The 27530-nt window shown below is 38.7% G+C and overlaps 1 protein-coding gene across 3 annotated transcripts; it reads left to right on the top strand.

Annotated features, from left to right (window-relative positions):
- Window positions 1-327: 327 nt before the first annotated feature.
- LOC112158024 (histone acetyltransferase KAT7) lies at window positions 328-26695 on the top strand. 3 transcript variants are annotated; one of them, XM_024291189.2, is made up of 15 exons: window positions 328-642; window positions 2503-2656; window positions 4797-5003; window positions 7666-7947; window positions 8027-8109; window positions 11483-11569; window positions 13906-14004; window positions 15122-15211; window positions 15937-16128; window positions 20513-20602; window positions 21828-21968; window positions 22046-22139; window positions 22208-22354; window positions 26239-26345; window positions 26425-26695. In XM_024291189.2, the coding sequence occupies exons 1-15, from the start codon at window positions 586-588 to the stop codon at window positions 26521-26523; spliced, it is 1929 nt and encodes a 642-aa protein (XP_024146957.1). In that variant the 5' UTR covers window positions 328-585; the 3' UTR covers window positions 26524-26695. The 3 variants fall into 3 exon arrangements, with proteins under 3 accessions (XP_024146957.1, XP_024146956.1, XP_024146958.1); XM_024291188.2 differs by having other exon boundaries at window positions 15122-15232; XM_024291190.2 differs by having other exon boundaries at window positions 329-600; window positions 15122-15232.
- The last annotated feature ends 835 nt before the right edge of the window (window positions 26696-27530 follow it).

The raw sequence follows: 27530 nt of genomic DNA, 5'->3' as shown, positions 1-27530 counted from the left end.
ACTTCTCTCCTAGAGCGTGACCTCACTAATAGCTGGTGACAACTCTATTGTTTTTTGTTAAAGGCACGTTTGTCCATCACTCTTAACTGACTCATTGCTCATTTTTATTCTCTGAAAAATCAATTTATTTAAGTTGGGAATTCAAATTAAAGGTAATATTTGATTATTTCAATATTTGAGAAGTTTTGGAGAAGATTTCTGAACATCTTCCTTTCTTTGCCTAAACAATTTTGTAATTTTCCAACTTTTATTTTATTTTATTTTATTGATAAATGTTTTTTATTGGTTTGTTTATTTATTGTAACCCCGGACACATTTTATGTTTTCCAGGAGGACGAGTGGGGAAGGAAATCATGGACGGACACGTCCACACGGAGCTATTTTGACAGCGTACCATCAAGAAGCAGCCGAGATCGCGCCGTAAGCACAGGGAAGTGCGGAGACATTTATGCTTTTTATTGACCAGCGAAACCCTGATTTAACTGCAGGTGACTAGTAGTTTCTAAAATAAATGGAACCGTAAATAAAGCGTCCCCAGAGAGCTGGATATTAAGCTGCCGTTACAGAGACGCCACATCGTTGAAAATGCCGCGGAGAAAGGTGGGACAGCATCACGTCATTGCTAATGTTAGCCGCGCAGAGGTAAAAACACAAACCTGTCGGGTTTAAAGGCTGGAGGAGACTCTAACTTTTTGTAATTTTAAGTTTGCAGATCATTAAATCATGCCTCTGATGTTGGTAATATGATTACTGAGCGCTAGCTCATGTGTACTTTTTAGTTATGGCTATTTTGTTTTCCTTGTGGGGAACACAGTTCGCCACTTTATAAATGACCTGCTTTCTAAGGTTTGACTGATAAAAGGAGAATGAAGGGGAAAGCTGGGCACCGTTGAAACGCCGTGATAACGGTTGCTCGTGTAAAACAAGAGAACAGGCTGTTAGGTCCAAAACAACGCTGTGATTGGTCAAACTCGAACTCTGCTTTGTGCCTATTGGCTGGTTCCGGAGATCCCGCCTTTTCTTGAATTTAATTGGCGGTATGCAAATGAAAGACATCAGCTAATGTTTTGAGGCTGTCAAATGTGTGCCTGAAGTGCTGCAGGAGTCCACTGAAATATATAGCACACAAAAAACACAAGTTAAACCCCACTGCAGGTATAACGGCAGGATTCTGCAGCACTTTAGGAGCCTAAACTTCATTTAATCTGTTTTACTGGTAAAATCTGTAAAAAGTAACTGTTTTTGGACCACTTTTTCATTTAATTTAACCCTACACCTTATCCTTCATGTTGTGATTAATTGTTTTCAAGAAGTTAAAATATTTTCTCATTATCAATTTATTCAGCAGTATTGATTATTGCCCACTACCACTCACTGCGTTTATCTATTAACAAATAAGTCAGTTTTTCTGTGGCTTTTAACTATTTTCAGATGTGATGGGTAGGGCTGTTCAGTTATTAGGTTTTATTTAGTAGATTTATTGACAGGTTAGTGACACGTAAAGCTCCTCCTTGTTGTTGAACTGAAGAAAAAGAGATGCATTTAGAGCAGGGCTGCCACGATTAGTCGACGACTAATCGACTGTTAAAATAGTCAACGACTAATCTAATAGTCGATTAGTCGTTACTTTATAGTATATGGAATCAGAGTGTAGTAAAGTTGAATAAAGTTGTAAATGTTCAGCACCAAAAAATGCACTTTTTTTACATTATATGAGTCCGTGAGACAAAACTTTATCTTTTGTGAAAAATAGTTTCTCTTTTTAGATGCCTGCCTCACTAGAGAGAAAAGGAATATACATTCTATGAAATTCATTTTGACAGGTGACCTTTGACCCTATATACCCTTTATATATAAAATTGACATTAAATTGTTACGTCATCTTGAGGGGCGGGGCACCTATTTAAATGAGTTTGATGGATGGTGTAGGGTCAAAGGTCACCTGTCAAAAAGAGTTTGATGGAGAGAATATTACTTATCTCTCCCTCCATTTCATTTAATCTTGTTTTAATAACAGAAACTAATAAAGGACAGGAGTTGCACGATTCATTAAAAGTTCTTCCTTGTTCAGTTTATTTAAAAGTAGTCTTTTGTTTACTGAAGTATTCTGGGAGAAAAAAAAAGAAGTAAACATTTATTCACGTCCTGTCAGGGATGTTGGTGAAGGACTGTAACGCAGGAGACAAGACTAGTGGCAGAAACTTAAACATGACGAAACCATGTGAGACCAAACCAGTGACATAGCAGAACAGATGACCTGACAATGACAACCTGGAAACCAGACACTTAAATACACAGAGGTTGATTAACTAAATGAAGACAAGTGTGGATGATTAACCTGAACATGGAGAGACTAAAAGGGAAAACAAACATGACAAAACCGAAGCACAGAATCCTGACACATCCATCGTAACTGAGTTGATTTAGGTTTTTTTCTTGCAGTGTTTTTGTTCACACAGGAAGGTACATCAAATCCTACCTTGTCTCTTTTTTTTCCCCCAGAGAACGGCCGGAAGCAGCTCAGACGGGACGGAGGATTCCGATTTTTCTGCCGACCTCGAGCACGCCGAACCTCCTGAAAACGTCCGGCGGCGGAGCAGCACGCGCCTGACTCGCTCCTCGCTGCGCCTCAGCCAGAGTTCACAAGGTAGTTCTGGTAAGTTTGCAAATGCTCACAGTGTGATCCACTTATTCCACCTTCACATGACTAAGAAAGGAACTTAACAACCACATCCACATATATATAATGTAGTTTTTACATTTTAGGAGCAAACACAAACTACAGTTAAATTAAAGATTGCAGATTCCAACATTTACTCTCTGTTGCTCAGAGGCTTTTTCCTCCCAGGAGACCAAAATTGAGTTGCCAGATCATTTCTCTCATGGATAGCTGTGCTATTTTAAGGGTTTTTTTGTCATGAAAACAGCTTTGTAATTTTTTTTCATGACCTAAATTTGATAGTCATGTCTCACGCTGCAGAGGAGGTGGTAAACAGTAACTTAAAGTCCCCCTATGACAATTTTTTTTTATATAAGAAAAACATTCCCAGTAGTGTTTTAATGATGATTATGAAGTTTTTAACCAAAATCCCACAACCTAAATGAAAAAAAGCAATTTTTCATGTTGATTTGAAGCCTCTGTTTCTAAAATCTCCTCTGAGGGGGCGTGGCTTTTGGAGCTGAGTAGCTCCGCCCCGATCCCCCCTGTCTTATTATGACAGCTCTGTCTCTCACTAGCATAAATCTTCACGGATGCTACATATAAACATCCATCAATCTGGGTAATGTCCAGCCGTATGGTTCTGATCCGGATGTCAGCTGGACGAGGAAGTGAAGATCTTCATGGACAGAACTTCCTCCAAAATCCTGATTCTTTCTCCTTCCAGTTCACCAAAGACTCTTTTAGCTAATTCTCCAATGTTTATTGACTGTGATCAATACATTCAATCATTGGTTTCTCAGAGTTCTTGATAAAATAATCAAAGCTAACATCAAAATGCTCTTTCATTGATTTACAATCCTTTCCAACTGCGGTCAAATGAGCCGCCGTTCACATTTCCGTGGTCACATCAAGAAGCTCCGTGGAGTCTGGTGGAGATTTTCCAGCGTTCTCAGTCCTGCTACCGTAAGTATTGGATGAAACTCACACCAAAAATCCAGTGATGCTGATTTGACCACAGAAATGTGAACGGCGGCTCATTTGACTGCAGTCAATGTGAAGATACCATCTTCTCTTCTCCAGAACCTGAACTAGACACTAGGAACAGATGAGGGTTTAGTGCATGTGCAGCAGAGCTGTTGATGGAAAGAAGATCATTCATTCAAACAGAGTTTGTCCAAGACAGTTTGATTGACAGATTTAAAGGGAGATATACTCGGAAATAGAAAAACAAAATTATTTCTTGTTACATTTGTTCTCTTTCATTGGAAAGAGAACACAGACATGTTTAAAACTCAAAAATTAGAATTTTAATTGGAGGGGGACTTTAACTACAACTTTCTAACTTTATCTTTTTTCACAGATTTTTTGAGAAAATGAGGAAATTCTGTTTTTAGCTTTTTTAATCGTTCGCTTTTGCTTAATATGCATCAAACACATCTTTTCTTAAGTGTTCTTCTTTTTTTTCCTTTTCATTTTTCTTCTGTTCTTTAAGTGTCTCTTCTTGTCTGGAAGCTACAGAGTTTCCAGACCCCCCCTCTTGAGCCATTCTTGATCAGCTTTTGTATATGGGCAGCCATAAAGCATGAATGGACTGAGACAGCCAAACCTCCCCCCACCCCACACACACAGAAATGCACCACCACCCCCTGCTTGACCTCCTTCTGCTGCCAGACAGGGATTTGCCGCTGAGGCAGAGAGGCAGGAACGCTTCATTTTGCTTCTTGTTGCTGAGAGAACTTTGCTGCATGGTCAGACTTTAGCCTTATCCAAATAAAGCTGACTGCAGGTTTTGGGTTCCTGCTGAGACCGGATCGGTTCTTGGTAAGTCCCGCAACCCTTTGCAACAAGTAAGTCGTCTGCAGCGTCCTGCTTGATTGCAGTGTTTGCTTCCAAAAACAACTTAGTCAACGGATTTAAAGACACCAAATCCAGAGTAAATGTACTTTTTTTTTTAACTGATTGTGTTTATTCTGCAAAAATGCATTGGTTTAAACCTTTAAGAAAAGTTTGGGTTTTTTTGCCAGAAGAGTTTTTCTTTAATCCTGCAGACTGTAGATTTTGGAGCACATGCAGATCTATTTCTGACAATCTTCTCAAGGACTGCAGTGTGATTATCTCTTCTCCTGCTTTCTAGAAAACAGTCGATCAGCTCGCGGTCTGTCCTCTGCTGCTGGGGCTCCAGACGAAGGCCCAGACGCGGCTGCAGACTCGGCAGCACCGGCTTCTGTCTTCTCCTCTGGCCGCAGGATCACACGCAGCCAGCAGGGGGCGAGCAGCGCCGCAGCTAAAAAGTACCCGCTGCGACAAAGCCGCTCATCGGGCTCTGATACTGAAGCAAACGGTGAGACTGAAGCTCTCTGTGATGATCTGAGCATTGTAACGTGCTGCTGTGGTGCAGCGGCTGACCTTCCTTCTGCTCCCCGGGGGCTGAATATAGCTGTAAATGACGCCATCAGAGGGAAGGATGCAGAAGAAAAGCTCTGACTAAAAAAAAAGTGAGAAATAAATCTGCAACATCACAGAAAACTGTTGAGGACGTGGAAATGAGAGCCGGGAGCTTCAGCTTTTCATGGAGCTGATGTCGTAAAGCCTGTCTGTAATCACAGAGTGTTCCTGATCATACAAACCTCACAACGTATGATCCTGCTCCTGTGCTATGTCAGAAGAGTTAGAGAAAAACTTTCAGAGTTTCTTTGCTCTCTTTACATGACAGTGAGTTTAAAAATGGCCAGTTTCAAGTCCTTTGAGATGTTTTCATGAATTATTGGAACAATAGTAGAATGTTTTATTACTTTCAGTAAAGTTAGGAGTCTTTATCTGCTCAGTTTGTTGTGTTTTTACCATACTGTGAATCAGAAAGTAATATGTTGTGACCTCACCGACTTTTATTTGTATAATTGACATGAATCTGGATTCATTTGAAGCTCTGGTGTCTGTAAACATTGGAAAATGGAATTGATCTTGAGCATTGTGGATATTAACGATTCCGGTTGATAATTCCCAAGGCCTCACATTAGTCTTTTAATGCAGGGATGCGCCGCAGAACACTTGAGCCTTAGGAGGAAAACAGCTTCTATGTCCAACAGATGAACAGACTCTGGGGGGAAAAAGCTCAGAACATGAGAATAACTTGTAAACATTTTGCTGGAATTTCTGATTTGGATTATAGAAATGCCTTCATATCAGTGACGTGCGGTCAAGTTTCACGGGTGGTGAGGCACTGATGTCATCAGTCAGATTTACAGACATATGAACCCTATAGAGCAGCTTATTCGCCATTTGATTGACAACAGTTAAAAGGTGTTGCTTAAAATTTCTGTATTTTTCTTCTGTTTACAAACTATAGCATAGAAAAAAAATCACCAAGATTGCTATTATTGACTTACTTTTACATATAAATGAAATCTGTGCTGCTCCTTCTGAAGAAACACATGAAGAGCCTGTTTTTAGAAGTTTTTCTTCAGTGTTAAAAGTCTCTCTGTCTCAGTGGAGATTTCTACCAGTGACATGTCAAAACAAATTACTGAGTTTAGGGGTTTAGAAGGGAAATCTTCCATTTAGAAATTGATGCTAAACAACATTAAAGGGTAACTGGACGGCAGCACTGGACCTGCTGCCACTAATTCTATTATTCTCTAGTCCTGGTGCATGGTGTCACATTCTCTGGGCTCACCAGCGCCCTCTGCCTTGTGGCATGCGAACTGCGTGCACCTAGTGTGTTTACTAGGTAGTCATTGAAAAGGCATGTCTAAATAATATTTTATTTTAATTAGAAAAAATATATTAATTTTATTTCTTTGTGCACTTTCAGAGCTATATTTTGCTGGTGAGGCTCAGCCTCACCTGACTGCTTCATATTCATGCAGAAACAAACGTGGATGCCACTTACAAACCCTGAAGAGTTCCATTTAGAGCAGTTCTATTTGATTTCTAGTGCAAGCAACATTATTTTTGCTAATGGTTGGCAGCAGCAGAAAACAGCACCACAAATCCTGTGATTCATATCCCGTATGTACTGCATGTCCTGCATTAGGCCGACATGATATGAGAAAAATCTGTGATATGTGAAATCTGTTTGAAACCGCTGTAACGGAATGGTTCGCGATAAACTGTCAAATAGCATTAAAAAAAAACAAACAAAAAAAGCGCTAATACATTCCCATTTCACTGTGACAGTTTTATTTAAATTATTTTTAGTTTTCGGCATGTTATGCATAGTACCTGTGTTTGGAGAAGGTCGCCTGTCCATAAACCAAAGTATCTCCACATCACCGACATCAGCGGTGTAACGGATCACAAAACTCAGATTGAGTAAAATGTATCAGTGAAATAATGAGATTGTTAATATCATCCAGTGTTACATGGATTCTCTAAAGGAGAAGTTCTAACTAAAATATTCAGATCATTAACATTGTAAACATTGTTCTGTTTCTCCTGGAGGATGTTTCAGTTTGGCCACCAGGTGGCGATCGCACTATAGAAGTACACTTTATTCCAGAAGAAGAAAAAGTTATGAGCAAAAGATTATGCTTTAGACCACAAATGCTTACCGGTACTTTAAATAATATTTCCTCAAAATAATTAGAAAAATGTATACATTCGAGTTTATATGGGAAATTGCATTATACGTTAGCATCAAGCTAGCAGACTTTAGCTATATGTTCTAGATCGATCTCTATTTTTATGGATCGATTATTGATCTATTAAGCTTAGAGCAACTCAAATCGAATAATCGATTTCATTAACCCAGCCCTAAATCAAAACCAGAAACAACAGTTTCAAATGTTCAGGTCCTGTTTGAAAGTCAGAGAACCAGAATAAAATCCAACCTTTGGTTTGTCAGAGTTCCTTTTACTGCTTCATCACCATTCTTCACTCTTCGGTTGATCTGTGTCCTGCAAACAATGGAGGATGTAAACTGTCCTTTAGCAGACCCAGAGAGGTAAAAGTGAACAAGTATCTATCAATGGTTGGAGTTTATATTTTCTTTTTTGACCCTACAGACGTGAAGCAGGGGGCGGACCGGGACGAGACTCCTCCCCGCACCCCGACAGGCAACGCCCCGTCTTCAGAGTCGGACCTCGAGGCCTCCAGCCCCAACAACGATACCGTGACGTCCAGCAACGACATCATAGTGTCTCAGGAGGAGGACGAGAGGCTAGCCAAAGAGCTGTCGCTAAAGGAGGCAGCCGCCCACGACCTCTCCCACCGCCCCAAACGACGGCGATTCCACGAAAGCTACAACTTCAACATGAAGTGTCCCACACCTGGATGCAACTCGCTGGGTGAGGGCCCAAACGCCGACCGCCGGCTCTGAGGTCGACTGTGTGCAGACGTCCTTTTATTCCCTCTGTTTTGTCTCAGGTCATCTGACAGGAAGACACGAGAGACACTTCTCCATTTCTGGATGTCCGCTCTATCACAACCTCTCTGCAGATGAATGCAAGGTAAAAAGATGGAGAACACCATGACACTGCAGTGCATAGAATGTCAGACGGTTATTGTTTGATTGCTGTACCGTCAAGGGAACAACAGCAGACACCTGCCACGATTCGACGACTAATCGACGACTAATCGACTATTAAAAAAATCAGCGACTAATTTAATAGTCGATTAGCCGTTACTTTATATTATATGGAGTCAGAGTGTAGTAAAGTTGAAGTTATAATGGGATTCTGCTAGCTTTATGGACTATTTTGGCATTAATTAAGGTTTTTTAGGCTATTTTGGAGTCTAGCTAATGTTTCAGCTACATGCTAGCTATTATGGCTAATTTAGGATTTAAAAAAAAAATGTTTAGGCTATTTTGGAGTCTAGCTAATATTTCGGCTAAATGCTAGCTGTTTTGTCTAATTAAGGTTTTTATGTTTTCAGGCTATTTTGGAGTTTAGATTGTATTTCAGCTACATGCTAGCTTTTTGGCTAATTTAGGCTTTTTCTTCCGTTTTTAGGCTAATTTGGCATTTAACTGATATTTTAGCTGACTATCAGCTTCAGCATTTTTAGCTATCAATTTCAGCATTTTCAGCTATCAGCACTAGCATCTTGATCGGCTAAATCCAGCTTACATCATTCACACTAGCATTATTGCATGTAATATATATATCTAGTTTTTAGTTAGTTTAAAGCTAATGATGGTTAAGATGTGTGTTTTACATTCTCTTTGCACGTGACCCGATTAGTCGACTAATCAGAAAAAATAATCTGTGATTAGGCGACTAATAAAATAATCGTTTGTGGCAGCACTAATGTTCAATGACATTTTCTCAGATAAAAGCAGAAACTCCTTGAACCAGTTGTTGGGTGAGCTGGTGGGGGGATGGATTTTTTTTTTTTTAGTTTATTAACCTTTACTTAACCAGAAGATTATAAGCAATCTAATTTTTAAGGGATCCCTGGTCCAGACCGATCAATACGAAGCATTAACAAAACAAAAACACAAATCAAAACTGTTCAAAAGTCACAGATGTCCAAGCCTTTGAGTTTAAACTGTTTGTTCAGAGCAGAATTTTTAATTTCCAGAGTATTGTAACACCATAAAGAGAACTATCCAGCCGCTCCGGTGGGTCGGGAGGCAGCAAGAGAGATTTGCAGTCATTTGGTCAACCAGATACATTCTATATGTGGGGGGTGTCACATTAAAAACCCCAGAGGCTGACGCCCTGCTTCTGATCTATTTCTGACAATCTTCATTGACTGTATACGAGAACTGGACTGAGTAATTGTGACGTCGCCTGTAGAAAATGACTTACTTTCCAATCAAATCAAGTCGATTCAGTTGCCATTTTTTTTGCAACGTTGCCAAAACGGTCTGCCTGACTCTTTTATTTATTTATTAATTTTTTTGATTGTTTTCTCGAGACATAAATTGTTATAATGAGAAAAGAACTTAATTTTTTTTGTTACAATAAGATAAACTAGACCAAAGAATGAAGTGTCCCTCTCTCCCTTTCCCTTGTGGCGACGCAGAGACTTTACCTGTTTTAAGTCTCTTTATTTTGTGGTTAACAACAAAAACAGCAGAAAAAACTCTCCACAAAATATTTTTTTTGTCTATTTTTGATTTATTAGTGGCACTACGCTCTTCAAATGACTTAATTTTGTCTCATGCACCAGCCCCCAGGTGGTTTGACAGAATTCAGGGCTGTCGAGCGTCTCCGCGTGGTGCGTTTAAAACAGCCACTCAGCCAAACTCGGTCTGCTAGAATACTTTTGTCATTTTATACAATCAGCAAGAAAACAAAGCAGTTTTTTAAGAAAAAAAATCAACTCTGTTTAATCAATCGATTACGTATGGATCAGTTCTGCCATTTGACAATTTCTCTGATAAACTGCTTTGTTTTGCTGCGGATGACTCAGCTCAGCTCCATAAGCCACGCCCCCTCAGAGGAGATTTTGGAAACAGAGGCTTCAGATCAACGTGAAAAATGACTTTTTAAGTCATTTAGGTTGTGAGATTTTGGTTAAAACGTCATAATCATAATTTAAAAAATGACTGGGAATGTTTTTTAAATAAAAAAAGTAGTCATAGGGGGACTTTAAATAATAGTTAAAATACCTTAAACTTCACTCCAAATGACCTTTGTCTACATAAGAGATGGGTATCCCGATTGGTCAAAAGTGTAAAAGGTTCAATTAAATTTGTTAAATATTTCAAGCTGCCTTAAGATTGTTTTAGCGTGTGTGTAAATATTTACACCATTTACACCGTTTTTTGCAATACCCAAAGACTGAGATCGTAATGACAATACATTTTCGGTTTATTGTGCAGGCCTAATCAAGAACACGTTTATTAATCTTTAGAAGTCAATGGGATTTTGGCTTATTGGAGCAAGGAGGTACTTCCTGTTTGGAAAACAGGGTGGGAGGTAACTGAGTCCAGTTCTCAAATACAGTCAATAGTCAAACTGCCTCTGGAACAGACCCAGATTGAGAAATTCAGGGGAAACCACGGGGTTGAGACCTTAAAGACCAGCAAACCTGGAGTTCCTTCACGTCCTCTTAATCTAGAACACACAATTATCCAACAGCTGAAAATTGAAGCTCATAGATGAAGGCGAAGGCAAACACCTGCAAACCTTCACCACAATCAAACACTGAAGAGAACGACTTCATGATTATTCTTCACTCTGTGAATGAGAACATGTTGCACTAGACAAGGGGTCTCCAAGTCCAGACCTCAAGGGCAGCATGATTTCAACCAACCTGTTATTCAAGCTCCGCGTTGTCTAAACACACCTGATCCAGGTAATCAGCTGCAGATAAGACAGGATTATTGGAAAACCAGCACAAGATCATGTCTCCAACCTGAAAGGGACCGTGTTGTTGTGTCTGTGGTCGTTTCCCTAAATTGAAGACTGTTTTACGAGTTATTTTTTTCCGTGTTTGATTTAAACTAATTTTCATTAATATATAATACATTTTTGATTAGTAATTCTATGAATGGAAAGTAAGTAGTTGAAGTTTAAGCCCGTGTTTTAATGAACAATGTTATTTTAAATAAAATAAAAACAGATGCTATTTTAGAAATAGAGATAGGCAGTTCTAGCTCCAGTTTAAACATCACAAGAATGTCAGATCTGTAAATGAGTGAAACGGGTTTTAAAAGCAGAGGAGTGAGGAAAGCTGCTGGAGTTGCTGTTGTTTCAGCCTTTTCTCCTGTCATTACTTTTCTGCTCTGCCCTCTCGAGTGGGAATGTGAGGGAAAGCAGAACCAAATGGATTCTGTCAGGGTGCTGAAAGACGGAGGTGTTTGCAGCCCGGTTTGGCTGCAGGGCTGGCTGGAGTTGTTGACTGCAGACGGTGCTGATGTTTTGTCAGGGCAAAGCATCGACGCGTGACAAGCTGGCCGAGGAACGGACGCTGTCGCACCGGCACGACGAGAACAGACACTCCACCAGAAACCAGGTGACGGCCGACAAGCGCGGCGCGGGCTGACGGGGAAACGCAAACGCCGGCTTTCTGATTCTGTCTGTCAGCTGGAGAGAGCAGGTGGAGCGGGGAGGCTCCTGCTGCTTCACCTGCTCTCTCCAGAGTTCACTCTGAAGCAGCACTTTATTAGTTTGGAGATGTCAGAGCACACGTGTCAAAGTCAAGGCCCGGGGGCCGGATCCGGCCCACCGGGTAATTCTATCTGGCCCTCCAGATTGTTTCATTTTATTGTTATTAATGGCCCGATGTTATCTTGCATTTATTTCTAACTTGTATAATTTTGACAAAATATATTTTTATGGAGAGTAAAATATTGAAAGTTATTTAAAGTTTAAGTTGATTTATTCTGAAATAATATTCCTGCCTTTTTATTATTCATAATTAAGAAAGTTACCGTTTTAAAAATTGGCATTCTGATAGCTTTTTGGACTATTTTGGCATTTACTAAGACTGTTTTAGGCTGTTTTGGAGTTTAGCTAATGTTTCAGCTACATGCTAGCTGTTTTGGCTAATTTAGGCTTTATTTTGTTTTGTTAGGCTGTTTTGGAGTCTGGCAAAAGTATTTATGTGGAAGCTATTTTGGCTTTTTCATTTCATTAGGCTAAGTTAGAGTGTAGCTATAATTTCAGCTACATACTAGCTGTTTTGGCTAATTTAGGATTTTTTTTTAGTTTTTTTAGGCTTTTTTGGAGTTTATGTAATATTTCATCTACATGCTAGCTGTTTTGGCTAATTTAGTTTTTTTCCGTTTTTTAGGCTATCATGAAGTTGCCTATTTTTTTTCAGCCAGTTGGCAGTCTGCTTCAGCTTTTTAGCCATAAATTCAGCATCTTGAGCTATTAGCACTAGAAAAATTCAGCTTACAGCATTCACACTAGCATTATTGCAGGTAATGCTATATATCTAGTTCATAATTATGTTAAAAAGGTTTTAAAGTTTAAAAATGTATTTTTAGAGTGTTAAATAAATGATTATCCTGTTCGGTCTGCCTCCTAAGGTCTGTTTTGGATTTTGGCCTTTCTGCAAATGACTTTGACACCCCTGTTTAAAAATGTGCACCAATTTGATCCAGAAAGGGAGACTTAACCTCCTGCAGTTTGAATCAATTCTTATAATTTAATTCTTATCTGGATTTTTGTCACTTCAGAATAAAACTACACACATTTGATTTTTAACACTTCCAACTGCTTCAGGGTGTTATGACACGAATCACATGAAATGGTGTAAAAATCACTTTTTTTGTTATAAATGTCTGTTTTTCCAGTTTTTTTAATTTGTTTTGACTACTAATGAGAGAATTATTAAAAAGGCTCATTCTATGGATTTTATATTGAAGGTTTTATCCTTTTTATCCTTTTTTTTTGTTTTCTTTTCTTTATTTTGAAAAAGAGGGAGCTTAAAATTAAGAAAAGAGCCCTAACCTTAAGTAGAAATCACTAGAAAATAGTAAAATTATCTAACTATTCAGAACGTATTTTTTATTTAACACAAATTCTTAAAGTAAGATTTCAAAATGTAGAAACTCGTAGTTCCACGAAAACATTCAAAAAGAAAAAACTAAAAAGTTAACTGTTATTACTTACATTTGAATGTCTTTTTTAGCCCAATACTTCTTTTTTTTTTGCTAGCTCTAGACAAATGCCTTGTTTTTTGAGTTTTTATTTACCTAATTGAAGTTCATTTTAATTACATTGACAAAAATATTGTAATAAGTAGAAATTACTCATTTTAGAGCAAAATGTAATGTCATAATAACTATAAAATAGCACTTATTTTTAGAACATAAATCTACATTTTTGTCTCCAAAATCAAGACAAGAAATTGCAGCAATAATATCCTTAAAACTGAATCAAACATTATAGCGCTTTTTATTACCTTCATAAAATAAATACAATTTCAGGTCTTGAAAATGTAAATAGTTTTTTTTCATTTGTATTTTTTTTGTCTATAAGTTAAAAAAACAGTTCTCATAGTAAAATATATGAAATAATTAAGTGGCATAGATGTATTTTAAAGAGCTCTTAAATCGAGCAATTTGAGCTTTTTGAGTCTTGATTTGATTGATTTGTTTATTTGTTCCTTTCATGAAGAGAGCACTAGTTAAATCAGTGGCCCGTGGCCCGCCAGCTCTTGAGCAAAGAGAAGATAAAGCAACTTCAAACCTGATAAAGTATCTTAAATGTCTAAAAACAACGTTTTTAAATCTTTGGAAGTATGAAACAGTTTGGAGTGTAGAGTTTGATTTCTTAAAAGCTATGAAATGTTGTTGTGAGAAATGAATGAAACCTAAACAGTTTTGTTGGATCCGTCAGGCTCCGTCTGAACGTCAGCTGCGCTACAAAGAGAAGGTGTCGGAGCTGAGGAGGAAGAGGAACTCGGGCCTGAATAAAGAGCAGAAGGACAAATACATGGTGGGAAAACTGATCGCAGAGAGGATGTGGATTTAAGCAATATGTTTTGATTAGGGCCGTGAATGTTGACGCGTTAACTCGCGCGATTAATAAAACATAATCAATTAGGTAAAATTTATTAATGGCACTCAGGCGTCCTACCATGCAGCTGTGAGATCAGCGTAATAAAACTCTGTCTAAAGTAAACTTTTTTCTACATTCTGTGCTTCAGATCTCATTTAAATAAAGGGATAATATTGGATTTATAGTTGTTTTTGGACAGAGCTGATCTTCTATTTTAATAAATAAGGCAGAAAATAAACTTCTCACTGAAGTCTGCAGTGGAGCATCTCACCTCAACGCTGTCTACTTTGAGAAATCAAAAGAGGAAACAAACTATTATTTATTTTTGGATTGGAACCAACATCAATTTTTTTCCACAAAATTGTCTAAAAATTGAGGAAACTCAGTGGTTCTCTGCCCCCACCCCCCCGACGCCGCATGATGCTAACAGTTAAGAGAAGACAGACACGCCCCCACCTGTGAGCAGCCCATCTGAAATCCAGCTGAATCAAACTTCACCCAAACAAGTTGTTTATTATTTTTAATAAGCATAATGAAGTAAATGTATGAGGAAAAAAAGGAAAAATGGAAAACCAGGAAAAATGGAAAATATATAGCAGTTCTCTTAAGGGAGAAATCACATCTTTCCAGAGAATTTTGAGTTTTTGCATAATTTTATGTTTAGTGTGTGAATACAACATGGAATAATGACTAAATAAAGGTGATGTCACATAGGAGAGGTTCTGCTGATTAAAATGATACTAAATAAGCAAGCTGGTAGTCTTTCAAATTGAAAATACAGAGGTAAATTCAAAAGTAGACACAAAACTTTTACATCCTATGTTCCAAAGAAATAAAAGTCAATGTTCTAAATGTACAAATTTGTTTGTGATTTCCTATTTTGATTATTTTCAGATAAGTGGCTGGAAAATACTGTAACCAAAAAAAAAAAACAATACTAATGTTGATTAATCGCGGTTCATTTTTTCCAGATTTGCGATTAATTTGTAAATTTTTTTTTTAATCAATTCCCAGCCCTAGTTTTGATATCAGCCCCTCCTCCGTTCATCCTCAGGAGCACCGGCAGAGCCACGGGACGAGCCGGGAGCCCCTTCTGGAGAACATCACCAGCGACTACGACCTGGAGCTGTTCAGGAAAGCGCAGGCACGTGCCTCGGACGACCTTGTAAGAGAGAAAATTCACCATCCGCTCCATCACTTTCTCCCTTTCCCCTTATCTTCCTGTGTTATCCCCCCTCTGCCTCTGTTTCTCTGTTTCAGTCTGCGTACGCTCCTCCGCAGCATCAGGAGGCGTCTCAGACTCTGATTTTTGGCAGTTCTGACTCCCTCTTTGAGCCCGAGTGAACTTACTGACAAACCTAAAAATGCATATTTTCATTTTTGTCAAACACAACTGGTTTTTCCCATATCTTTTGGCTACAAAAAATATGAAATCAGATTATTTGCAGTTTTAAGTTTATGTTATTTGATTTACTGTAATTTTTTATTTGTTAACCCAATAATTCCAGTAGATTCTGAAGGAGAAAAGCGGCGAAATTCGCCGCTTTTCTCCTTCAGAATCTACTGGAGTTATTGGGTTAATGGTTGAAAAGTTGCACTCTTTTAAAGATTTTGTATTTTAAGCGTCAAGGTGTTAAAGGATTAAAGATAGTTTGTCAATCCTAGCGTTAAACCTCACTCATTCCACGTCACTTTCCTTTGAGTTTGTCTCCTTCGTTTCTGTTCTGCAGCTGGTTCCTCTGAAGGTTTCCCTCACACCTTCAGGAACCCCGGCAGGATGTCTTTTCTAAATGAATGAAGGTTGTTCTGCTCTCCCCCCTCCCTCTCTGCCCGCCTCCGTTCCCGGCCCCTCCCCTCCTGGTCGTGTAGGAGAAGCTCCGCCTGGCGGGTCAGGTGTCGGAGGGCAGCAACATGATCAAGACCATCGTGTTCGGCCGCTACGAGCTGGACACCTGGTACCACTCCCCGTACCCGGAGGAGTACGCCCGCCTGGGGAGGCTGTACATGTGCGAGTTCTGCCTCAAGTACATGAAGAGCCAGACCATCCTGCGCAGACACATGGTGCGTTTCAAGCTTCCTCTGACACACGAGAACTGAGAAAATCCTTTTAAACCGTCGAACTCCAGGCCTCAAGGGCCGGTGTCCTACATGTTTTCCAACCAACCTGCCTTTGAAGCTCCTTATTGGCCAAACACACCTGATTCAGGTAATCAGCAGCAGATGAGGCAGGATTTCTGGAAAACCAGTAGGACGTCAGCCCTCGAGGACTTGAGTTTGACACCCCTGCGTTTAGAGCTAACACGTCTGCTCTCGTCGAGGAAAATGACTTTATTTACATTTAGGTGCTGTCAGAATGTGTAACTGCAACATGCACAACTAAATAGACTTCTAAAGGCTTATGTGTGGAGGTTCATGTGAAACACCTGTGGACTCTATATGAGAACTGTGCATGCGCGGGTTTTCACTGGGGATTCCGGCTTCCTCCCACCATCCTAAAACTAAATTGCCCCTAGGTGTGAATGTGAGTGAATGGATGTGTGATTGAGACTGTGACAGACTGGCGACCTGTCCAGGGTAAAACCCCGCCTTCGCCTGTCAGTAGGGTTAGGCTCCAGCACCCCGTGACCCAGAAAGGGACAAAGCGGACAAGAAGATGATTGAATGAATGTTGAATAGATAGGACTAATTAACTGTGATGTTTCCTGTACATCAGGGGTGTCAAACTCCATCGCGCATGGGGCAAAAATCCAAAACAAACCTTAGGTCGCGGGCCAAACAGGATAAACATTTATTGAACACTCTAAAACTATGTTTTGAAAACTAAAACTGTAACTTTTTTATATAATTAAGAACTAGATATTTAACATTACCTGTGATAATGCTAGTGTGAATGCTGTAAGCTGAATTTGGCTGCTGAAGATGCTGAAATTGATAGATAAAACACTGAAGCTAATAGCTGAAAATGCTAAAGTTGATAGCTTAACACGTTGAAGCTGATAGCTGAAAACAAGGAAACTGATGGCTGAAAACACTGAAGGTGATGGCTGAAAACGCTGAAGCTAATAGCCATCTAAAATATTAGCTAGATGCCGAATTAGCCTCAAAACAACCCAAAAAAACATGTAGGTTTTCCAAAACAGCTAGTATGTAGCTAAAAAAAAACAGCTAAGCTTCAAAGTAGCCTAAAAATGAAAAAAAGCCTTAAATTAGCCAAAACAGCTAGCATATAGCTGAAATATTAGCTAAACTTCTTCTAAAAGCTTTTAAACACAATTATGAATAATAAAAAGACAGGAATATTATTCCAGAATGAATTAGCTTAAACCTTAAATAACTTCCAATATTTCACACTTCATAAAAAATATATTTTTGTCAAATTATACAAGCTAAAATAAGCACAAGATAACATCGGACCATTAATAACGATAAAATAAAATGATCTGGAGGGCCGGATAGAATTTGACTTTGACACATGCTGTACAGTGAGGTGGGAGGGGCTCTAACACCAAAATGTCCATCAGTTTTAAAGCTGAAGCTCTGTTTGTTCTTCAACCTACCAATCAAAAAACCACGCACCTGAGAATGTTGACATGTGACCTCAAGTAAAATCAAAATAGCTGATTTTTTATTTTATTTTATTTTAACTCTTTAACACCTGAGGCGTTGCTGGTGACGCTTAAACTCAAAAGCTCACCCCACTTTTCTCTTTCAGAATCTGCTGAAATTAAGTTGATCGTGTTTTTAAAAATTGCAGTAAATCAAAGAACATAAACACTGGAGCTCCGGTGTTAAAGGGTTAACCAGAGCAATTGTTTATAAACCAAACTGTACTGATTTAAATGTTTATGTCAAATCTGATCAATGGAGTATTGCTCCCCTCTGCACCCTGCCTCTAGTGGTCTTTGGAGGAACTGCAACACGTTACTCTCTTTTAGATCACAAAGAGGGGTTTGTCTGCCATAAGAGCAAACTGCAGTTTTATTGTTAGTCTCTGAAATTTTAGCATCTTTTTAGCATCATGATATGACACCATCATTGTGGTCAAAAAAGTTTCAAACAAATAGTTTCTTCCAGCTGATAGAGTGAAAGTCCCATCAGTTGTTCTCCACATTTGACCCCTCCTGTGGGGGAGCAGTGAGCTGCAGTCACTGGGAACAATCTGCTGGTTTGAACTCCTCAACCTCTTACTGCTGAGAGTCAAGAGGGAGGCGCTGGCTCCTATTTTTAGTCTTTGGCATAACCCAACCATGGATTTGAACCTGCAACCTCCCAGTCTGTGTGCAGTTATTCTTCTGCTTCCAAACAAACGGATACAGACCGCTGCAGCTAAGCTACTCTTACAGCAACCGTTCTGACATAAAGTTACTCCAGTAACCTGTGACACTGGTGGTACATCACCTCTGATTGACGTCTCTTTAAACTTAAGGCAGAATTTTCAGTATCTTATAAAAAAAGTGAGATTTCCCTCATCTAAAGAGATAATGAGCGTTTTCACAGGGATTGAAGCTCCTCCTACTGCTATAGGAACATGTATGTTTGTGGGAATAAAGCAGTTCACAGCCAGCCTTAAAGACCCCCTCTGATCATCTGTTGAACTATTTTAAAATCATTCCTAGTGTTTTTTTTTTTTAATTATTATGATGCTATTTTTAGGCAAAATGTAAAAACTTCCATCATTTTATAAGACATAGTTTCTGCAGAGCGGCAGGAGTTTGTTAAAAATTCACATTAAACTTAAAATAAAATTCTTATTAATAGTTATTTGAAAAAGTTACACTTTTAAAGTTCTCAAAATTGGTATCCTGCTAGCTTTTTGGACTAATTTTGGCTATTTTGGAGTTAGGCTAATATTTCAGCTACATGCTAGCTCTTTTGGCCTATTTAGGCTTTTTTTTTGGTGAGAGTTCTCTGTTTAACATATTCTTCAGAGTATAAGTCGTAAGAGCAAAAAATATCACATCAAGAAGAAGAAAACCATTTATAAGTCGCTCTGGAGTATAAGTCGCACTTTTGGGAGAAAAGTCTGACGTTTCAGCCCAAATCGTCCAAGCAAAGCGTGGCTAAAATAAATAAATAAAATACAATAAATACAATAATACTAATCTTCTGACCTGTATAAGAAAAATATTAAAGTTTAAGGGGAAAGCAATCTTCCTTGTTTGTTTTGGATGACACTTCTTGTTCTGCCACTGGCAGGAGCAAATGCTTGTACTCAGATGCAGCGCCCTCTAGTGGCTGTTAGAGGAAACGACTGCTAAAGGACAACGATATTTACTGGGGAAAATAACAAATATATGAGCCTATTTATGTCCAAAAAAACCCCACACACACAAATCAGTCACTATTTAGCATAAGTCGCACCCTTGGCTAAACTATGAAAAAAAAACCCTGAAACTTATACTCTGGAAAATACGGTACAGGCATCAGAATGGAGCAGAGCATGGAGCTTGTGGCCTGCCCAGCGTATTTTCTATGTCACAAGTACAATCCCTTTAGCATTTTTTTGTCTGCTGCATATTCACGACTTGAAAAAATATGCAAAATTGCAATTTTGAACTTAATTTTCTCTAACAAATCCATCATAAGAAAAATTCCACAAGGACATGTTGAAAGCATCATTTCCTTCAGAGTGGGTTTTAAAGATGAAGGTGTTTTCAAAACGCCAGGAAAAAGATGAAATCCTTTGATTTGCAATCAAATGTGCTGCAGACTCGAATCCCTGCAAGCTTTTGTAATTGCATAAATATTTAACACAGAATCGGTAGCATGAGTCATCAAAATATCAAACAGATTTATAATCCTAAAGTGAGGAAAGATCTTCAACACAAGTTCTGCCTGCTGGATCTTTTTGCTACCGGTGGGCTTTTTTTTATTTTTCCACAACTTATTTTATTAAGAATAAATCGTGACAACACAGCAACTTCAATAATACTAGTTACATTTTCTTAGTATAAATAAGACGCTGTATCATATATTTTGTCAAAACACAAATCCACAAAAAAAATGAAAACGGACACAAAAAATGTACCAATGAACATTGCTTCTCTTATCTGATCCTGTCACAGCAATCCTTAACAGAAAAGCTTTCAAGCTGAAGTTGCAAAATTCCAAGCAGTTAAAATCAAAAATCTGTTGGATCGTCTGTTAGGTTTACATTTTTAATATAATTGATAAAGGGTCTCCAAATTTCCTCAATTAAGTTTTATTTGGTTTTATGAATAGACATTATTTTTTCCAAAGAAAGGCAGAATAACATTTGTTTATGCTGGGTCTGTTAATATATGTGCGATACATCTTTTAACAAGCTGATATTAATATATAAAAGGTGGTATTTTATTTAATGTAAAATTCAGGTAAATATTTCCTCCTTGGATTTTAGTTTTTTATCAAGTTTTACTGTTGAGTGTGACTAAAAAGGAGATTCTCCCTCTTGTTTGTGGTTCAGGCCAAATGTGTGTGGAAGCACCCACCAGGAGATGAAATCTACAGGAAAACCAACATCTCTGTCTTTGAAGTGGACGGAAAGAAGAACAAGGTGAGTCCACACAGCAGCTCCTCAAATAAGCGGACATCTCTCGAGAGGGTTTTGGTAGGGCTGGGATGATAAAATTGATTAGTCAATTTAATTCGATCTAACCTTAAAACACTCCTCTAGACTAACTTTTTGTACTGGTTGCACCAGTGTTAGTGCACCTTACTTTTTTTCTTAGGTGCACCAGCACAAAGTTTGGTGCACCAACCTTCTCGACCACATTACATTTAACAACACTTATACGTGTTCCCTTTCCTTTTTATTTGCTGTCAATATCTGCATTAAGATTAAGAATTATTCATTTACAAACTGGTAAACATAAAACCCTTATTTGAAACCCTTTATAAGAAAACTCTGATGACCGAACATTCTAGTAGTATTCAAACGCATCACTCACGGACGAATCAGGGAGACGTGAAATAAGTCTCACCACAGATCCGTGCGTAACTGAGGTTTTGTGTGTGTAAGAGGCGATTCCTGCGTAACTTTTAAAGATTTGCATTTGTAATTAGTTTCGAGCTGTTGTAATTTTAATTTATGCATGTGTAAATTGTATATATATTTTTTTAACTTTTACGTTTTTTTTTACTCATACACAAAACATGTTATATGAGTTACAAATCAAGAATCACGTACACACAAACTGGAGTGAGTCCATCTTCTGTCCATAAAAAAGCCTGTCACTTGGTGGAACACCAGCCTGTCATGAGGCCCCGCCCACATATCGGTGCAAGAAAAAAACAAGTTCATTGAAATTGGTAATAATTGGACTCGAAAAACATTTCAGAGCTGAACTGTTTCAGTGTGGAGGGAGCCCTGTGACAGACTGGCAACAGGTGACCCCGCCTTCACCCGATAGTAGCTGGGATAGGCTCCAGCAACCCTGAAAGTGGATGGTTTGGTTGAGGAGGGACTGGTTTGAGTGTGATTCGCCATCTTGTGGTTTTGTGTGGAACTGACTTGGCTTAGTTTGTAAAGCAGCCTCAAAGAGGAGGTGCAAGTGTTGCTTCCTTGAGTATGAACTAAATTAACATAAAACGACCCTCGTTGTTAGTTTTTTTTAAACCATTAAGACAAAGAAAGAGTCTTCAGGTTCTCAGCGTCAGAAAAAAATGACACTTCACCTTAAGTTTAAAAGTAAATATTCTTTTTCCAACCTTTGTGCTTTAATCTAAATGTTTCCACATCAAATGAGGATTTCTAAGTGTCTGTTCTCGCCCTCTTTCAGATCTACTGTCAGAATCTGTGCCTGCTGGCCAAGCTCTTCCTGGACCACAAGACTCTGTACTACGACGTTGAACCCTTCCTCTTTTACGTCATGACTGAAGCCGACAACACGGGCTGTCACCTGGTCGGATACTTTTCCAAGGTGAAGCTGGATGCGTGCGGCGCGCCCTTCAATCTGTTTCTGCAGCACTTTTTGACGCCGCGTTTCTCTCTGCACAGGAGAAGAACTCCTTCTTGAACTACAACGTGTCCTGCATCCTCACCATGCCTCAGTACATGCGGCAGGGCTACGGCAAGATGCTCATCGACTTCAGTGAGTGCACACGCCCCCACCCTCTCGCCGCCACGCAGACAGAGAGTGAAACCGCTTTGTCCCACTAGGTTACCTGTTATCCAAGGTGGAGGAGAAGGTGGGCTCTCCGGAGCGCCCCCTGTCTGACCTGGGCCTCATCAGCTACAGGAGCTACTGGAAGGACGTTCTGCTGCGCTACATGAACAACTTCCAGGGCAAGGAGATCTCCATCAAAGGTCTGTATTTTTCATTTGTGCGCTTCTTCGCTTTCAATGCTCAATTTACAGTTTCAATTCAGGATGATCATTTTTGGGGTTGAGTTTAATTTTAAGTGTGGGTGGGGCTTAACCCCATTGGCTAGTGGGACATGAAAGGTTATGGTGTTGTTTCTGTCCCAGACCAGCATCTTTGTCCTCCCTCCTCTAATGTAGTGTACAGTAATGAGGATGTTCTCCCAAAGTTTGAAACAAACAAAAAAAATGGCATCAGTTTTAGGTTCATAGTTTTAATTCACGTTTTTCATATTTCTACAATACAACGTATTGTAGTATTAGGTCCAGTTTACAACCTAAAACATGTTTTTTTAATTACGATTTTAAATCTCATAACTTTATGTCAAAAAGTTGTAACTGTTAAATTAGGAGAATAAAGTCTTATATTTATTACTTTAAAAGTCATAGTGACTTATTTAAAACATAAATTTACAGGATTAAAAGTCAGAAATTTAAATTTTGGTGAAAATACTCATAAATTTACAAGAAAAAAACTCGTAAATTTACTAGGTTAAAAATCTTAAATTTACTTAAAAGTAATAAATTTACTAGACTAAAAATCGTATTCACACGAAAAATACTTGTAAATGTACGAGATTAAACAATGTGAATTCATGAGAATTAAAGTCAAAGTGTTACAAGTTTAAGTATTAAATTCATGAAATTAAAACTTGAAAATTTACTAGATTAAAAGTTGTACATTTACATGGCAAAATTCTTTTAAATTTACATAAAAAATACTCGTAAATTTACAAGATTAAAACTCATACATTTATGAGATTCAAAGTCATAAATTTACATGAAAAAAATTAATTTACAAGAAATCAACTCATTAATTTTCAGATTAAAACTCGGGACTTTATGAGATTAAAATACGTGAATTTATGGAAATTAAAGTAATAATTTTACTAGTTTAAGTAATACATTTATGATATTAAAATTCGTAACTATACGAGATTAAAAGTTGTAAATGTACGTAAAAAAACTAGTACATTTACTCAAGTAAAACTGGTAACTTTACGAGATTAAAAGTCGTAAACGTCAGGGAAAAATTTACAATATTAAAACTTTGTACATTTTTTTTGGGGTGGCCGTCGTACTACAAAATATTTTATTTCTTTTTTCAAATTTACAACTTTTTTTTGAAGGTTTTAAAAGTTTATCTTTTGTACTTTTGAGTCAGATTTCAGTGTTATTATTCTTATTATTTCATTTATTTTTTCAAATTTACCACAATCTTGTTTTCCATTCACTTCAACCCTCGTGCTCTCTAATGGGGTCCAGATGACCCCCCTTTGTATTGATGTGTGATTTCTCCCATGACAAAAGTGGACAGGATTTAATGTCTGCCACGGACACCAGAGAAGATAAAAACTCCTTTAAAATAAAGTTCAGCGCGCTGTCTTTTAATGTGAAGATGCCCAGGATACCACAGGGTTACACTGATCCTGGTTTGAGCACACAGCTTTCACAGACGTCCCGCTCCACACAGATTCCTAAACACTAAACATCCTGACGTTTATCCTTTTCCTCGCGTGTCATTATTTTTCTAACTAAAGTTTTGTAGTAAAAATGAAACTCTGTCATTAAAAACCTCCAAATTCTGTAAATGAAACGGTGAAGTTAGTGAGGATCACTGAATGTGCTTGTGATTCACTCCTCTGTGTTTCATACATTTGTTCCTCCATAAAAGGCAACAAAGGATCAAACCCGGATCACCTCATGAAAGAGCTTCTGTTGTCTCATCTCTAAAGGTTTCCCTCCAGTGTTTTCCGAGACGTTCCACTTTTCATTTGTGACGATGGTTTCAGCCGATCCTCTCAGAGCGAGAAGAGAAAAAGCGTCTCGTTGCAGCCATCTTGTTCTGGTCTTTGTGTCCCGCTGTGACTCAGCAGTTTTGTCCGCTGGAACTGGACCACAGTGTGTTTTCTTCTTTTCACATAAAGATTGAGATGTCACGTACTGCTTTACAAACAAAGAGGCTGTTTTTTAACAATTCTTTGTGTTCTTTCTTCAGTTTTGATCACAGCATTATGTGTTTGCTGAGGCTATTTTTCCTGAAGTTTATGCTGAGTCGTGGTTTAGTGTGTGAATCCTCTTTTGCTTTTCATGTTCAGGTTCGTGTCTGGTCGATCCGTGTGGGAAAATGTCGTTTTTTGTTTCCACTTTTCAGACTCTAGGGCATTTTTTTTGATTCACCTGGACTAAAATGTAGGATTTTGAACTCGTTGTAGAAAAAGGTTTTTTGTTTTGATGTTTTTTGTTTGATTTTCTAAAAAGGGACTGGCATTTGCTTCTATTTTAGTCCCATTTTTATCAAATTTGGAGACAGTTTCTGCAGTTGGATAAAACTTGAAACACATTTTGAGATTGGTTGAATTTGCATAAGTGCTGGTGAAGTGAAGGTTTATTTTCTTTCTGGAATAACAGAAGAAATTCTAAAAAACCTAAAGCAGTGCAAGAATAATACTTCTCATCCATGCACGTAAATTAAAGACCCACTTCGATGAAAATTGGGTTTTTGGAGATATTAAACATATTTTTGTGGCATTTTTCTAACGAAATTTATCAGGAAAATTAAGATTAAAATTGCATTTTTGAGTACCGTATTTTCCGCAGTATTAGTCACATCGGAGAATAAATCGTACTTATTGGTGGGTGGTGGGAGGAGCTAGTGTCAGTCTCATGGTTATATGAAATTATTGAGTGTATGTCTCATTTACAATGCATGGAAGACACAGATGATGCTGGAAGATGGTTAAAGCTGTCTCCATGTCTGGTTTCATGACATCATTCCGTCTTTTTCTTTTCTTTTCTTAAGGCGATCGTGACCTTCTGTACTGCAGGAGCTGCATCTGAATGTCTCTGTGACCCAGTTTGATGACTCGCTGTCCCGCATTAGTCCAAGGAAGGAAAAACAATAAAAAAGAGAATAAAGTCTCGATGTAAATATAAAAAATACCATAAAGTTTAGGAGGATCAGATTTTTGTTGCAATGTTAGGTTGGGGTTGTGAGTGGCTGTAAGCTAAGAGGAAAGAGAGTAAATAAAGGATGCTGGGAAATGTCGGAGGCTTGAGGTGCATTCACACCGATCGAGATTCACACGGCAGAGCGGTCCGCTTCAATGTTAAATCAGTGGTACTGGCGCGCGAAGGTCTGCCAGCCGCTCGGTTTGAGCAGCGAGGCGGGAATTGGGCGACGCAGCCAAAATGGAAATACCTGAACTTTGACGGGTCGCTGCATCGCATCAGCCAATCAGGAACTCGGCTTTGGGCACGTGATGTTTGCAGTGACTCGATCAGCGGGTAAAATACCAAAACGAGCGTTTTTGTCCTGTCGCAGCGCGGCGGTTCTCTGGCTGCAGCCTCCCGGACTTCAGCGGAGCTCGCTAAATACAGACAGGCAGCCGCTGCGTGGAGCGGAGGCCGCCTGCTCGGGTCTCCTGAACTGTGATGTTTCCCTTATTTTCCTCCAGACGATAATAAAAAAAGATATACACATTTCCACAGATGCAGAATTAGCATAAATGCTTGAGAAGCTTTAGAAGTGATGGTTTAGTTTGTTTGTGGAACACAAAACAGTGCAGCAATCCCACACCATGATACTTCTCATCCATGCATAAAGTTACAGTTTGATGGAGTCTGACTGTACTCGGCGTTCAACTCTCCGTCTCCTCCAGACGCGCAGTGCTCCAGGAAAAAAAAAGCCTCAACTGGGATTCAAAATGTGTTTCATTATCGCCGGTGGCGGCTGCTTAGCAGGATGGGGGGCAGAGCTCCGGGGAGGAAGCGTCTGACGTTCGCTCTTTACTGGGGTGTGATGAGTTTGTGCTCGCTTTCTCCTGCAGAGATCAGCCAGGAGACGGCGGTGAACCCGGTGGACATCGTCAGCACGCTGCAGGCCCTCCAGATGCTGAAATACTGGAAGGGGAAGCACCTGGTCCTGAAGAGACAGGTGAGGCCAAAACAAGAACCTCCCACATGTTTTTATTTAACTCCAATCAGCTGATAACTGCCAGGATTTCTTCCTGAAGGATCTAATCGACGACTGGAAGGCGAAGGAGACCAAACGGGGCAACAGCAAGACCATAGACCCCACAGCCTTAAAATGGACCCCCCCTAAAGGGACATAGAAGCTCTGAAGGTCCTGTCTCTCACTGGCATGCTCATTTCAGCCTCTGCAGCCGCAGCACTTAAAGCTACTGAGGTCTGGGTCTCTTATGGTTCAAACAGGCGCTGGGCTGTTATGTTTCAGCACTAACCCCCTCCTGAAGAGTTAGAAATAAATGACTTCACAGTTGAATATTTATGTAGCAGAGGTTTTACTCAAACATGTTAAACTTCCTGTCTAAAGCTGACACGTCAGAGGCCGCTGACCTATAAGCCACGCCCCCTTCACAAAGAATCCTGTCCTTACATTATATTTAGATTTATTAACCCTTTAACTGCCTGCTCAACCAGATGGTGGGAAACATATAGAAACATGTTTTTAAAAATGTTGACTGTGTATATTACTCGCTAAGGTACGGAGCCCCTAAAGGAAAATTGAAGAAAAAAAATTAAAGTAAAACATTTTTTTTCTTTTCCAAAAATTGAAATAATAATAAAAAAAAATCTGGTTAGTAACAGATGCGCACCGGATAGTAGCTGGTGCACATCAATTAGTAGCTACAATTTTTTTTTTTAATTCAATTAAAAAAGTTACTAACTGGTGTGCACCAGGGTAAAAAATAATTAATAAAAAAAAGAATTCTGGATAGTTTTTTTTTAACCTTTATTTATCCAGACAGGAAAGATTAAGAAAATTTACAACTGTGGCCTGGAAGTATTTTTTTTAAACTATTTACCGACTCTGCAATAAAAACAGAAGTAAAGAAAAAAAAAGTTTAGTAATTGATGTGCAGTTGATAGTAACTGGTGCACATCAATTAGGAACCACAGCCTTTTTTTTAATTTAATTTAAAGAAAAAATGTTACCATCTGGTGTGCACCAGTTAGTAACCAGAACTTTTTTTGGTAACCCCTGAGTAGTTTTAGAAAAAAAAAGTTTTTACGTCAAAGTATTTTTTGTTTACTTTGATGTCCCTTTAGGGGTTCCGTACCAAGATAATAAATTGCAGAAAAAATACATTTTCTGGTG

This window comes from Oryzias melastigma, linkage group LG24 (genome assembly GCF_002922805.2).
Source record: "Oryzias melastigma strain HK-1 linkage group LG24, ASM292280v2, whole genome shotgun sequence".
Classification (NCBI taxonomy): Eukaryota; Metazoa; Chordata; class Actinopteri; order Beloniformes; family Adrianichthyidae; genus Oryzias; species Oryzias melastigma.
This window is presented reverse-complemented; position numbering and strand designations above follow the sequence as displayed.